The sequence below is a fragment of the Miscanthus floridulus genome, chromosome 17, assembly GCF_019320115.1.
Source record: "Miscanthus floridulus cultivar M001 chromosome 17, ASM1932011v1, whole genome shotgun sequence".
Lineage (NCBI taxonomy): Eukaryota > Viridiplantae > Streptophyta > Magnoliopsida > Poales > Poaceae > Miscanthus > Miscanthus floridulus.
In genome coordinates this window covers 7668943-7681953 of record NC_089596.1, presented here as the reverse complement: position 1 = coordinate 7681953, position 13011 = coordinate 7668943, and the positions used below count along the sequence as shown (strand labels likewise).

General features: G+C 49.7%; 1 protein-coding gene and 1 pseudogene across 1 annotated transcript; both read right to left on the bottom strand.

Annotated features, from left to right (window-relative positions):
- Positions 1-2090: 2090 nt before the first annotated feature.
- Positions 2091-2504, bottom strand: LOC136515152 (uncharacterized). The gene is made up of 2 exons (XM_066508830.1): positions 2403-2504; positions 2091-2336 (listed from the first exon to the last, which is right to left on the bottom strand). Exons 1-2 carry the CDS (start codon positions 2502-2504, stop codon positions 2091-2093), a joined length of 348 nt encoding a protein of 115 aa, XP_066364927.1.
- Positions 2505-6515: 4011 nt separating this feature from the next.
- Positions 6516-7736, bottom strand: LOC136515151 (phospholipase A1-II 7-like; annotated as a pseudogene).
- Between the last annotated feature and the right edge of the window lie 5275 nt (positions 7737-13011).

Sequence of the window (13011 nt, the reverse complement as noted above, 5' to 3'; positions counted from 1 at the left end):
ATTTTTGCAGTATCTCTTCCTTAGCACTTTTCCTCATCAAGTTGTCGTCCACCAGCACGTAATGCTTGCTTCGATGAATTAGGCATTCAGTTTTAGTCTTATCGGCGGGTACTTCAGTGCTAGTAAGGTACTTGATGAATTGTTCCCTCCAATCGGCGGCCGGCGAAGGTACCGCCAGTACCAGCTGCTCGGCGGGGGGAACTTCCTGAACTTCCTTATCTTCTTTAATGGATGGTGCCAGGAGATCTTGACGAAGACCCTTGGTAGGATCATGGCGTGAGAAGAGCCCAACTTAGATAAATGGTCGGCGAGCTGATTCTGGTCGCGTACCACGTGGTGGTACTCGATGCCGTTGAATTTTCCTTCAAGCTTCCTGATTCTGGCGCAATATGCATCCATCTTCTCGCTGGAGCAAAACCAGTCTTTGTTAAGCTGGTTGATGACCAGCGCGGAGTCCCCGTATACCATGAGGCGTTTGACGCCGAGCTCAACGGCTATACGGAGTCCGTGGAGACATGCTTCATATTCGGCAGCGTTGTTGGAGGCCAGAAAGTGTATCCAAAGAACATATCAGAGTTTATCCTTGGTCGGCATAATGAATAGGATGCCCGCACCAGCACCATTGATGTTAAGGGCGCCATCGAAGTACATCACCTAGTGCTCGGGGCAAGTGGCGGTGATGGGCTCTTGGATCTCGGTCCATTCAGCGACGAAATCAGCAAGCGCCTGAGACTTGATGGTAGGCCTACTTATGAATTCAATGGAGTAAGTGCCGAGCTCGATAGCCCACTTGATGATATGGCCGTTGGCCTCTTTGTTGCGGAGGATGTCCCCCAGAGGGAACTCAGTGACCACGACGATCTTGTAATACTCGAAGTAGTGACGGAGCTTGCGCGACATGATCAGGACGGCGTACAGCAGCTTCTGGACCTAAGGATAACGAGTCTTAGGCTCGTTAAGAACCTCGCTGATGAAATATACCGGACATTGCACCTTATAGACGTGCCCGGCCTCCTTGTGTTCGACCACAATGGCTATGCTGACGACACGAGAAGTAGCGGCGATGTAGATCAGGAGGGTTTCGTTCGGCCGTGGCACCGTCATGATCAAAGCCTTTGTTAGCAACAACTTGAGTTGCTCGAAAGTTGTGTCTACCTCCTCCGACCAGGAAAAGCGCTCGGAGGCCTTGAGGAGTTTGAAGAAAGGTAGCCCTTTTTCGCCGAGGCGTGATATGAAGCGGCTTAAGGCAACCATGCAGCCCGTAAGCTTCTATATATCCTTGATGCATGTTGGCCGTTTCATATTGGTGATGGCAGAGACCTTGTCAGGATTGGGCTTGATGCCTCGTGCATTGACAATGTAGCCCAGGAGTATACCGGATGCAACTCCAAAGGTGCACTTTGAAGGGTTCAGCTTCCATCGGTACCTTTTTAGGTTGGCGAACGTTTCTTCGAGGTCGGCGATAAGATCATCGGTGGTCTTGGACTTGATGACCACATCGTCGATGTAAGCTTCGACGTTGCGGCCAATCTGTTGATCGAGGCACATCTAGATAGCCCTTTGATAAGTTGCCTCGGTGTTCTTGAGTTCGAAGCATATGGTGGTGTAGCAATATGCCCCAAAGGGAATGATGAACGACGTCTTGATCTGGTCTTCTTCCTTGAGGGAGATCTGGTGATAGACAGAGTAACAGTCAAGGAAGGAGAGCAGTTCACAGCCGGTGGTGGAGTCTACAACCTCATCTATCCGAGGTAAACCGAAGGGGTCTTTAGGGCAGTGTTTGTTAAGATCAATGTAATCAACGCGTATTGTCCATTCTTTATTCTTTTTTGAACAAGAATAGGGTTTGCTAACCACTCAGAATGATACACTTCTTTTATAAATCCGGCAGCTAAGAGCCATTTTATTTCTACCCTAATAGCCTCCTTCTTGTTTGGCGTGAATCGGCGGAGTTTTTGCTTGATTGGTTTGGCGGTCGGTGAGACATTCAAGGAGTGCTCGATCTTTTCCCGTGGTACCCCCGGCATGTCTATAGGTTTTCAAGTAAACACGTCAGCGTTGGCACGTAGGAAGGAGACGAGCGTGCTTTCCTATTTGGGGTCAAGGTGAGCCCCAATCCTCATGGTCTTAGAGGGGTCGTCGAGGCCGAGGCCGACCTCCTTTATTTCCTTGGACTTAGCGGAGGCACAGGGAGGCTCTAGCTCTAGGATCTCCATGTCGTCGGTGAGCAACGTCTTGGCTTCAGTGACCACGCTGGCCATCTGGATGGAGAGGTTGGTGGCTTCGGTGAGGGCGAGACTCTCTATCTTGTAGGCGTAGGCGATGGAGAGGTTGGCCTATAGGGCCAGAACTCCTGCAGGCGAAGGCATCTTCAACACTAGATACGTGTAGTGTAGTACAACCATGAACTTGGCTAGAGCTGGCTGACCAAGTATGGCGTGGTAGGCGGTGTTGAAATCGACGACGTAGAAGTTGACGTGCTCGACGCGGTAGTTGTTTGTCATGTTGAACTGTACTAGTAGGGTGATCTCTCCAAGCGGTTTGGAGGCCCTGCCAGGTACCACACCCCAAAAGGAGGAGTCGGAGGGTGTGAGATTGGCTAATCCGAGGCCCAGCTCCTTTAGATCTCCGGCGAAGAGGAGATTCAGAGCGCTCCCACCGTCAACGAGCACTTTTCTGAAAAGCACCTTCTAGATGGTTGTGTCGAGGACAAGGGGGAAACGCCCTATGTAGGGAATGTCCGCCCACTGGTTGGCCCTACTGAAAGTGATGGGGACCTCGAACCATGGGCGATAGCTGGGGTTGGCGGCGGTGTCCTCCGTAGTGATGGAGAGCACCCGATGTCCGACAAGCTTCCATTCTCTTCTGCTATTGTTGGAGGCGAGGCCCTCGAAGATGGTGGCGACCACCTTGTCGTGGTCCTAGAAAGCATTGTCATTGCCCCCAGGTGGTCGGCGACCTCTGGCTCCATCTTTGGCATCGTCGTCCAGCTTTTTGTCCTGGAACTCCTTAGCCAAACCGAGGCAATTCTTCATCTTGTGCTTGGCGTTCTTGTGGAGGGGGCACGGGCCATCGAGGATCTTCTTGTATTGTTCATCGTAGTTGCACTTGGCGCAAGGTTCGTTGACGGCAGCGACGATGTGGTCCGGCCTGCGGCGGCGATTTTGACCGGGCTTGGATCCTTCTGGCCGATCACGGCCGCTGTCCCGATGATAACTGCGGTCGTCGTAGCGGCGGTCGTTGTGGCATCGGTCGTCGGGGCAGTTGTCGTAGCGGCGAGGCAGGCGATGAGTGCCCGTATCTTCGTTGAAGCGCACCTCGGCTTCCTCGGCATCAGCGCACTGGTTGGCAGTAGTGATCATCTCACCAATGCCTGTGGGCGGCTTGCGGTTGAACTTTGAGCGAAGCTCACGATGGTGGAGTCCTCGGATGAAGGCGGTGATGACCTCAGCTTCCGTGATGTTGGGAATATAATTCCTCATCTCGAAAAAGCGTCGTATGTAGCTGCGGAGGAGCTCAGACAGCTTCTGGTTGATGCGGTTCAAATCCTGTTTGGTGCCCAGTCGAACGCATATAGCCATGTAGTTGTCGGAGAAAACTTTTTTCAACTCTTCCTAGCATCCGATGGAATCCGGGGCAAGGCTAGTAAACCAGCTCATGACGGCTGGCGTGAGCATGACAGGGAGATAGTTTGCCAAGCCATTGGTGTCTCCTCCGGCGGCGCGAACAGTAGTGGCGTAAGCCTACAGCCACTAAGTAGGGTTCATCCTTCCGTCGTAAGGCTCGACCCTAGTGATTTTAAAACCACGGGGCCATTGAAGCATTCGGAGCACCCTCGTGAATGTTGTGGGCCCTTTGGGGATGTCAGCACCGTTGTCTGCACCGTCGCCAGCGACGAGCAGCTCAATAGCCGAGTCTGGGTTACCGTACTCTTGCTCGTACTCCTGGCGGCGGTGTATTTCATCTTCATGGCGACCGAAGCGGCATTCATTGATACGTTATCGTGCATCTCAGAGATTGTTGAGGCGCACTCGAATGTCCTGTTCGACCTCCTGGTCGTGTTGGCGATGGTATTCGACGCGGTGGCCCCCGGCTCCCCCTAGAGAGGCAGTGACTGGTCGGTGAAATGGCTTTGACTAGGGCGGCGATTGGATCTCGGTGTAGCCGATCGGCGAATGGTGCTCGTAGAGCACGAAGGTCTCTAATCCTCACGGATCCCATTAACCTGATAGTGTGCTGCTTTGAGCATGGCGGCGACCTTGGCGAGCTCAAGCGTCTGCGGGAGGCGGGCGAGCTCGTTGGCGGCCACTGCCAGATTGGCACTTTGAGTCTTGAAGACGTCGTGGCCGTCAACGTGGAGAAACTCTTTGTTGAGGTCATGGTGGAGCGGGAGTGGCCTTCCTTGTGAGTCGAGCCGATTATTGCGAGCAGCCTCGGCCCTCACAATGGCAGCCTCATTTTCTCGGCGCTGCACGTGGTTGACGTTCTGGTTCTCCCGAGCGACGCGTTCCTCCTCGGTTTTACCGTTTCGAGGAGGGCTGTCAACGCTGACGTTGAAGATCGTGCCACCCCGGAAGGGTGGGAGAAGGAGTTGCTCGGTAAAGGTTTCGGCGAGGGTCTCCATAGAGCCCTAAGACTCGAAGCTTGGACTTGCCTCCAAGATGGTCTGGAGGGACGCTCCGGGGCACCGGCCGATGTGTAGCATGTTGACGGTTGGCGGAGGCTGGACGGCGATCTAGTCGGCGAGTGGATGGGCGTCTCCCACCTGGTCGACGAATTTGCCCTTCAAGGCGTCTTGGTAGGTGGCGGTGATGTTGGTGAGCCCGAAGGGTAGAGCCGCAGGTCCTAGAGTCTTCCGAGCAGCCTCCGATAGATTTGGATCGGAGGGTGGTCGGCGCTGAACCAAAGTGTCCAGAGCCGATTCGGCGATGGAGAGGCAATCGGTGAGCTTTAGACCGACCCGATCGATGGACTCGATTAGATCATCGTTGTTGATCTACCTCCTCTGGTAGCGAGGAAGCGGGCGGTGAGTTGCTGATGAAGGAGACCTCGGAGGTGGTTCCAAGATCGGATCTGTAGTCGCAGGTGTGGGGATAATCAGCACAGAATCGATCTGCGCCGGCTCGAGGAGCTCTTCGACTCTGTCAGCGTTGATGATCCAGGAGATCGATCCAACCGTGAAGATCTGGCTAGGCTGCGGGAGGGATGAAGAGCCTGCGGAAAAAGCCATCTTGTTCGACAAGGAAATAGCATGCAGACCCCTACCTGGCGCGCCAACTGTCGACAGAATATCATCGGTAGTCCTCCGAGGGGTATCCCACGAAGGTAGATTGATCGACAGAGGAGCGTGAGATCAAGAACAAGAAGGCAACAGAGACACACGAGTTAGACAGGTTTAGGCCATCAGTATGACGTAATACCCTACTTCTGTGATCTGTTGATTTGTATTAGCTATCGTATGACATTGCGTGTGTTCGGAGGGGTCTCTGTCCGCCTTATATAGTCCGGGGAGCAGGGTTACAAGTCGGTTAGATCTGAGAGATAACCGGAAAGTAATAACTGATTACAGGAATCTTGGGATCATACATATCCTAACAGATCTCATAGTATCTTCCAGATGTCTTGCAGGAGGCGCCGAGCAGAGTCGTGCCCCACAAGGCTTCGTCTTGTGGGCTAGGCCGCCCCTGAGGGCGCAGCCCATGTGGTCTGCCGTGGGTATCCGGGGTCATACCCCCCACATACCAACTCTTAGAGCTCGTCGACGACCTTTGCAACTTCATATTGGACCAGATTGTATACGTCAAAGGCACATACCATGATCGAGATTCTGACTTAGGTAGAAATCCTCAGTACCAACACCTTCGTGAGACTGAAAGGCTAGCTCTAGGCCGTTGATAACAATGTATATGGAATTTAACATTGGTCTTACCTTGTGGGACACCTATGCCGAGCGCCATAGCCACCAAGGTGCCACCCTTGGCCCACCGGTGAACTCACTGTGAGCGCACGAAGCCGTAGAGCCTCCTAGCAGCTCTGCCTATCCACCCTAGCACGAGAACACGCGAGCTCGCCGCCGCAAGATAGAGAGGAGAGAGAGATGTTGCGCCACTGTCGCCCTGTTCACCCAGTGCACCGTGTGCCAGAGAGAGGGGAGGGAGAAGTGGAACGAATTAGACTTGTGAATTATGTCTATTTAATGATGGATTGTATATATTCTTGTGAATTGGACTTGTAATTGTAGTTTATATAATACTCTTGTGCTTGTGGTCAAATTTAAATTATATATATATATATATATATATATATTGGTCGAATTTAAATTGTAAATTTGATTTTTTTTTTACGAAAAAATATACTGTAGGGGCAGTTTTAGATTTAACCGCCCCTACAAACAGGTATTATAGGGGCGGCTAGTAACACCAGTCACCCCTACAAAACTAATTTCGACGATTTGTAGCCACGTTTTAGTAGGAGCGACTGGTCAAACCGCCCCTATAAATATCCATTAGCCGCTCCTACAAAGCATACGTGACGTAGTGACTTGCCTTGTCGTTCTTTACCATGCTCTTGTTCTGCGTCACCCACCAGCTCGCCGGCCACATGGTACTCGTCCTTTAGCGCGTCGGCGTACTTGTTCACAAGCGCGACGTCGCGGTCCACCACCAGCTTGAGCTTGCCGCCGTCGCTTCCCAGCTCGCCAGCGACGCCGTGCAGGTAGCACTCGAGGTTGTGGGCCGTCACAAGATTCGGTTCCTTGAGGTGGTCCGACCGGGCCGTGTCGATGTGCAGTGTCACGCCCAGGTCATGCAACCAGTCCATCAGAAAGGGCACGGCGTCTTGGCGGTTCTTGACGTGGAGGACATTGAGGTCCTTGAACGAGGTGAAGGCGTGCCTGAAAGCGTCGTTGCCGACGTGTGGGCACGCGAACACGACGGCCGTCACTGGGCACGGAGGCCGGCCGTCGCCGGAGGAGTCGTCGCTGGCGGCCGGTGCATTGTTGTTCACGCCGCTGCCGACGAGGTCGATGGCGTTCAGATTGGAGAGCGCCGCGCCGAGGCTGTGGCCGACGACGGTGATGCTGGTCTCTTCGTCCTTGTACAGCTCCACCAGCCTCCTCACCTCCGCAAGAACCTGGTCTCTGGCGCTGGTCTTGTTGACGGCGAACGTGGAGTCGTCGACGGCGGTGTCGATGGTCGCCGTGTACAAGCACAGGAAGCCACTGTGGACGCGGGCTGAGGGGTCCAACGACTTCGACTCTGTCAGGCCCAGCGTCGGCCAGGGCTTCGTCGGCAGGAACAGGATGTCCTTGAACCACTCCGCGGCCGTCGCCGACCCGCGCCACGCCACCACGATGTCACGCCTCCCCAGAGCTGCCACGCCCTCGTCCGTGGCCACCACGACGTACCCTATCCAGGTGGGCTTCTTCTTCTCTCCCAGGCGTAGACGAACTTGGTGACCTTGTAGTGGCCGGCGGCGGCCACTCCCGACTTGGTCAGCAGGTCGTCGTAGGCTCGTAGACGTACCTTCAGAGGCCGGTGTGCGGCGAGTGCTCCTCGTTGTTGAAGCCGTCGCTGGTGGCCGCCACGAGCTCGCCGTAGGAGATGATGGACTTGCGGAGGTCGGTCCATGTCCAGCGGCTCAAGGAGGCCCTTCCAAGAGTGCTCTCCATGGAGCTCGCGCCACGTCTTGCTCTTGGTGGTGCCAATATCGCTGCTTCCACTTCCAGACGACACCATGGTATTTTCACGCTTTAATTTGCTGTGTGTGTTTCGGTTGTGGTTTCTTGGCTTCTGCTTGAGACCTATTTATAGCACTCCGCGCACGTTGAAGACAGTGCGACGCCACATATATCCTAAATAATAAATAAATAATAGGGTTTTAAATTTTCTTATTAAGGGGAGGTTTTATTGCCCCTCCGTTTTAAATTACAAGTCGCTTTAACTTTCTTTCTTTTTTACAACGTTTGCTATGTATCTAAACATATGTTATGTCTGGATATATAGAAAAATTCGATGTACCAAAAATAATCGCGATTTATAATTTGGAATGAAGTGAGTAAAATCTAAGGCAGTTGTGCTGCGTTGATACAACTCTCATGAAAGCACTTCCGATCTCTGCATATTCACATGCACACAGCCTATGAAGTTTAAAACAACCATATATATTCTAGTAGTAACTAGCAAATATGTCCTTGTGTTGCAACATGAAGTACAACTTACACGGTTACAAAAAATAACTTGAGACTTAAGATTAGTCTTGTGTTCCAATTCATTTTAGAACTAGGTGATTTCCCACGCGTTGCTGTAGGAATTTAACAATAATTTTAAATGAATTCTCTATTAAGGAAAGTTAGTAAAACCTGAGGAGAGCATATAGAAAAATGAAACTCATTAAAATATGATGGCTTATTTTAGAATATTTGTATATCTACTAAATCCCATCCGATGCATACCATCGATGGTAAGAAGAACCGGGCTAGAGTGACAAACCTTAGGAAAAGCAATATCTAGTAGTTCCTAGATTCTCTAAAAGCCTCATCGATCTGTAATACCTGTATTCCAACTCTGATGGAACACCACATGCATGAATATATCTCAAATAATATCTAGTAGGTCCTAGATTCTTTAAGAGCCTCATCTTGTAGTACCTCTATTCCAACTCCAATGAAACACTACATGCATGAATATCTCGCATGTGGCAGTGTTTAGGTAGGACATGGATACAGTTGTTCATGTGCCAGTGCCTAAGGAATTAGCAGATGCACCACTACATGAAGGTTGCCTATGAGATTACTTCGAGGCTTGTCCTTGTGATGGTGATGAACTGACCTCCCTGGAGAAGCTTAGAAGGACATGAGGTTGTTTTGGGTGGGAGGATTAACTTATGTAGACAACTCTCAACCCTCTCATCTACTAGCACTAGCAGGCTCTACGCTTGCAGCATTTGACACGCATGGATGGGAGATCAATTTTAGGAAGATGTTGGGTGGGGACAGCTCCTCAAGTGCCATGTTTCAGTTGCATAGTCGATGGAAGAAAGAAGCACCTACGTTTGGATGGATAGCGACCAGTAGGCAGTCGTGAGTGCCTTCACAAACGGACCAAGCCATGCAGCTTATCATGCCTGAGATCCTAGACATAAAAAATCGATGCCCCGCATATCAGGTCAGCAAACCGGATCAAACTTTAAGTATCTTAATCAGAAGCTGATGGCTGTTGGATCAATTCAGTCGCCTCTTATTACATTACAAATGGAGCATAGAGTGCACGCATTTAGATAAAAAAAAAGAACAAAGGAAAAAGTGGGGGCTAACTTTTCATTCAAATAGCATAACACAACTGGCTGTCCACACAGGCAGTACGGACGACTCCTCCACCTGCAAGGGAATGTAAGCGTTAAATGCTACAATTTTACAAAACTATAGGGTATGGAGTCCCAAATGCACAAGGGGCTATGAACGGCATGAAGCTGTGAGCAGTGTCAAACAGTGAGCATAGACAATGCGAAGTATGGCTTTTAGCAGTGATAACTGATACGCATAGGAAATCCTTCCAGCACTACTAGAATCTGCTACGGTTTGAGTTCCTAGGGAACAAGCTAAAGCAGTAGTTACAGATTTTAATAGGTTAAGATTCCTAGGGAACATTTTGATGGGAAAGAAAGGAGCTACCATTTTTCAGGAAGACTATAGACAAGATAGTTTCCCTAGGTTTCTAAAGGTACTGAAATCCTATGATATGGGAACTGTAAAGATTTAAGGATGAAAGCAGTGTGATGTCAACGACTGACCAGGAATTGTTTCACTAGTCAAATTCTTATCTAGCATGTCAGCATAACAGAAAATGTCAAACAGCAAACACAGATAATCTCATTGGATATTTTAATGATTTTCAAACAAAAAGAGGTTCCATACAGACACGTCTAGACTTTTTGACAAGTAACATGACAAACAGCGGCAATGGCTTAGATCATCCACATGTCCTATAAAGAACCTCAATAGTACATTAACTTCACATACGAAGAGCTTAATGCTACCCATGAGCTAATATCTCAAACCCAAACGTGTGTGGCTAGATACAGTAATTTCATCTAAAGGGCACAGTCCACCTTCCGCCACAAGAAGTTTTTCTCACTTGTGAAATTCTAGCATCCCAACATAAAAAAAAAAGACAGAAACGGTAAGGCTTCAGTTGCTGACCATGGTTGAGACTTTGCAAGGAATCCTGCAGATCTTACTCATAGGTTCCAGTTCCATCACAACAACAACAACAACAAAGCATTTAAGTCCCAAACAAGTTGGGGTAGGCTAGAGTTGAAACCCAGCAGAAGCAATCAAGATTCAGGCACGTGAATAGCTGTTTTTCAAGTACTCCTATCTAAGGCTAAGTATAGGTTCCAGTTCCATAATTACAAGAAACCTTTTTAATATATTTTTACCATAAATCATTGATTGCTTAACATGTGAACAAAATCCCAAACAACTGGTGACAAGAACATCAACGCGGATAGCATGCTGGGCTTTCCGTTCTACTACTTGGAGTTCAACACCGGCAAGCTGGCCCTCTTCATGCCCACCTGGTGGTGGCAGAAGCATGGCTTTAAATTTACGGTAGTACCCCTCATAAACTTTAGTCCCTGTCACATCGGATGTTTGACACTAATTTGGAGTATTAAACATAGACTAAATACAAATTTACTAATTACACAGATGGAGACTAATTTGTGAGACGAATCTATTAAGCCTAATTAGTCTATGATTTGATAATGTGGTGCTACAATAAACATGTGCTAATGATGGATTAATTAGGCTTTAATAAATTTGTCTAGCAAATTAGTCTCCATCTATGCAATTAGTTTTATAATCAGTTCATGTTTAGTCCTCCTAATTAGCATCCGAATGTCCGATGTGACAGAGACTTTAGTCCCTGGATCCAAACACCCCCTAACATGGAAAAGTGCTTAATCCTCCACATGTCCTCAAGGATATCAACAGCCAAAGTACCTTTTTATCTAGTTGTTTGCTACTTTGATAACAAGTTTGATTCTGACAAGGTTTACACATGTGCTACGAGCAGATACTAATAAGGTGTCAGATATGGTCAGATCAATGTTTTCAAGTCGTCTAGTCGAACCTAGTCGCCATGGGACTAACCAGGCAACTAATCACGATTACTCGTTGACCAGGCCGATTAGTCTAGCAGAGTGGATTGCTTCTCTTTCCTTTGGAACCAGAGAATAGCAGAGGGACAGCAGTACAGCACAGCAAGCAACCTAGCCGTCTAGCAGAGAGCCAGAGAGGCTGCAGAGTGAGGGATGGGGGAGGAGGGAAGAAGATGGAGAGGGGAAAGGCACATACCGTCGTCGGAGCAGCTCATCACGAAGATCACGGCCACTTGACCTGGCAGAGGGCGCCGTTGACTTCATAGCTCACCAGAGAGGAGAATAGCGTGCGAGGGAGGGGAATAGCACACGAGGGTGGGGAATAGCTCACGAGAGAGAGGGAATCGCGCGCGGGAAGGGGAGGAATCGCGCGCGGGAGGCAGGAAACGCGCATGGGAGAGTGGAGGCGCGTGGGGAAAAATTGCGGCCGCCCTGCGTTTGCCACCGTGCCTGTGTGCCTCCGGTGTTTTGGGGTGCCTATTCTAACCCTAATAGGCCAAATGGGAAGCCCAATAGGCCATATATAGGCCCGATTGAACAGGCCCAAAAAAACAGAGCAACCACACTGGTCGTCCATGGCCTAGTCGGACGACTAATCGTGATAAGTCGTCGACTAATCGGACGACCAGCTTTCTGGTCGAGCTAATCGAGTCGGACCTCCTAATCGAACACCAGGGACCGATTAGGACAAGTAATCGCGATTAATCAGACGACTTGAAAAGATTGGGTCAGATAGAGCTTTATTCCCCTCCCTGTCACCTAAGGCCACGCCCAACACTACAGCGTGGCTGGTAGTCCTAGAGTCCACATCGGCGTTATGCATCCAGATCAGCTCAAGCAGTGGCTTTGCAGGTTGTCAAATTACCCTGTAGAGGGAGTGAAGGCTTAAACTGACATAAAGCACAAGCCACTGCTTGAGTGCGCACTGTAAGCTTGGAGCCAACCAGAGTCCTGCGCTTTTGCAGAAACGAAGACAATCTCCGTGGTAGAGAGAGAGGGGACCAGAAGGAGTAGAGAGAGTGGTGGGACCGTTTCAATAAAATAGATGTATTGACCTGCATTGGAAGTTTAACAGCCTCGAGCCTTCTTCATCTACATGGACATCAACTATTTAATGATACTGTATGCCTCCATTGGTCGTGCCCTAAGTCTAAAGAAAGTGGAACCTATAAGAGGATCCATATAGGATGCCTCTGCAGAACCCCAACCATGGTTAGCAACTGAAGCCTTACCTAAATTATCTGTGATCCTAGCTAATTTTCTGTTATGTTGCCATGCCTGAATTTCATAAATGAAAGACTTCTTGTGGCAAAGAAGGTGCGAAGGTGGACTGTGTCCTTTAGATTTAACTGTATCTAACCGCACATGGATTGTTGGGTGTGCTCATGAGTAGAATTAAACTCTTAATATGTATATGAACATTGGCATTAGATGGAGTTAATTGATTGTTGAGGTTCTTGAGGACATGTGGACGATCTAAGTCATTGCCCGTATGCTATTTTAGTCATGTTGAGCATCTCCAACAGCTCTCCTTTCCCTTAACCCCTAAAACTGGTTATATGATAATCCCCTTTAACACAGGGGAATTACAGGATGGCTGCTCCAGCAGTTCCCCTCCGACCCCTCTGACATGACCGAGCCTCTGCCACATGCACTTCTGCCCAGCCGCTCGCCACCACCCTCCATGCCGTGGGCAACATCCGGCTCCCTCGCCAGCAGTAGCAAGTCGTCAATGAGCTCCCCACCCCCCCACCCCCTACACACACACACACCTGTTTTGTGCATCTCTTTCAGAACGCAGAGGTTGACATGCTCCTGTCCAATTCTCACCTCCCCTAGCTTCAGTAGTAT

Bases quoted from the DNA above. Each gene is read 5' to 3' on its own strand.
- LOC136515152 (XM_066508830.1), bottom strand. From the start codon at position 2,504: ATGACAAACAACTACCGCGTCGAGCACGTCAACTTCTACGTCGTCGAT. The intron at 2,337-2,402 runs GTTGTACTACAC...CTGGCCCTATAG, and splicing joins CAGCTCTAGCCAAGTTCATG to GCCAACCTCTCCATCGCCTA.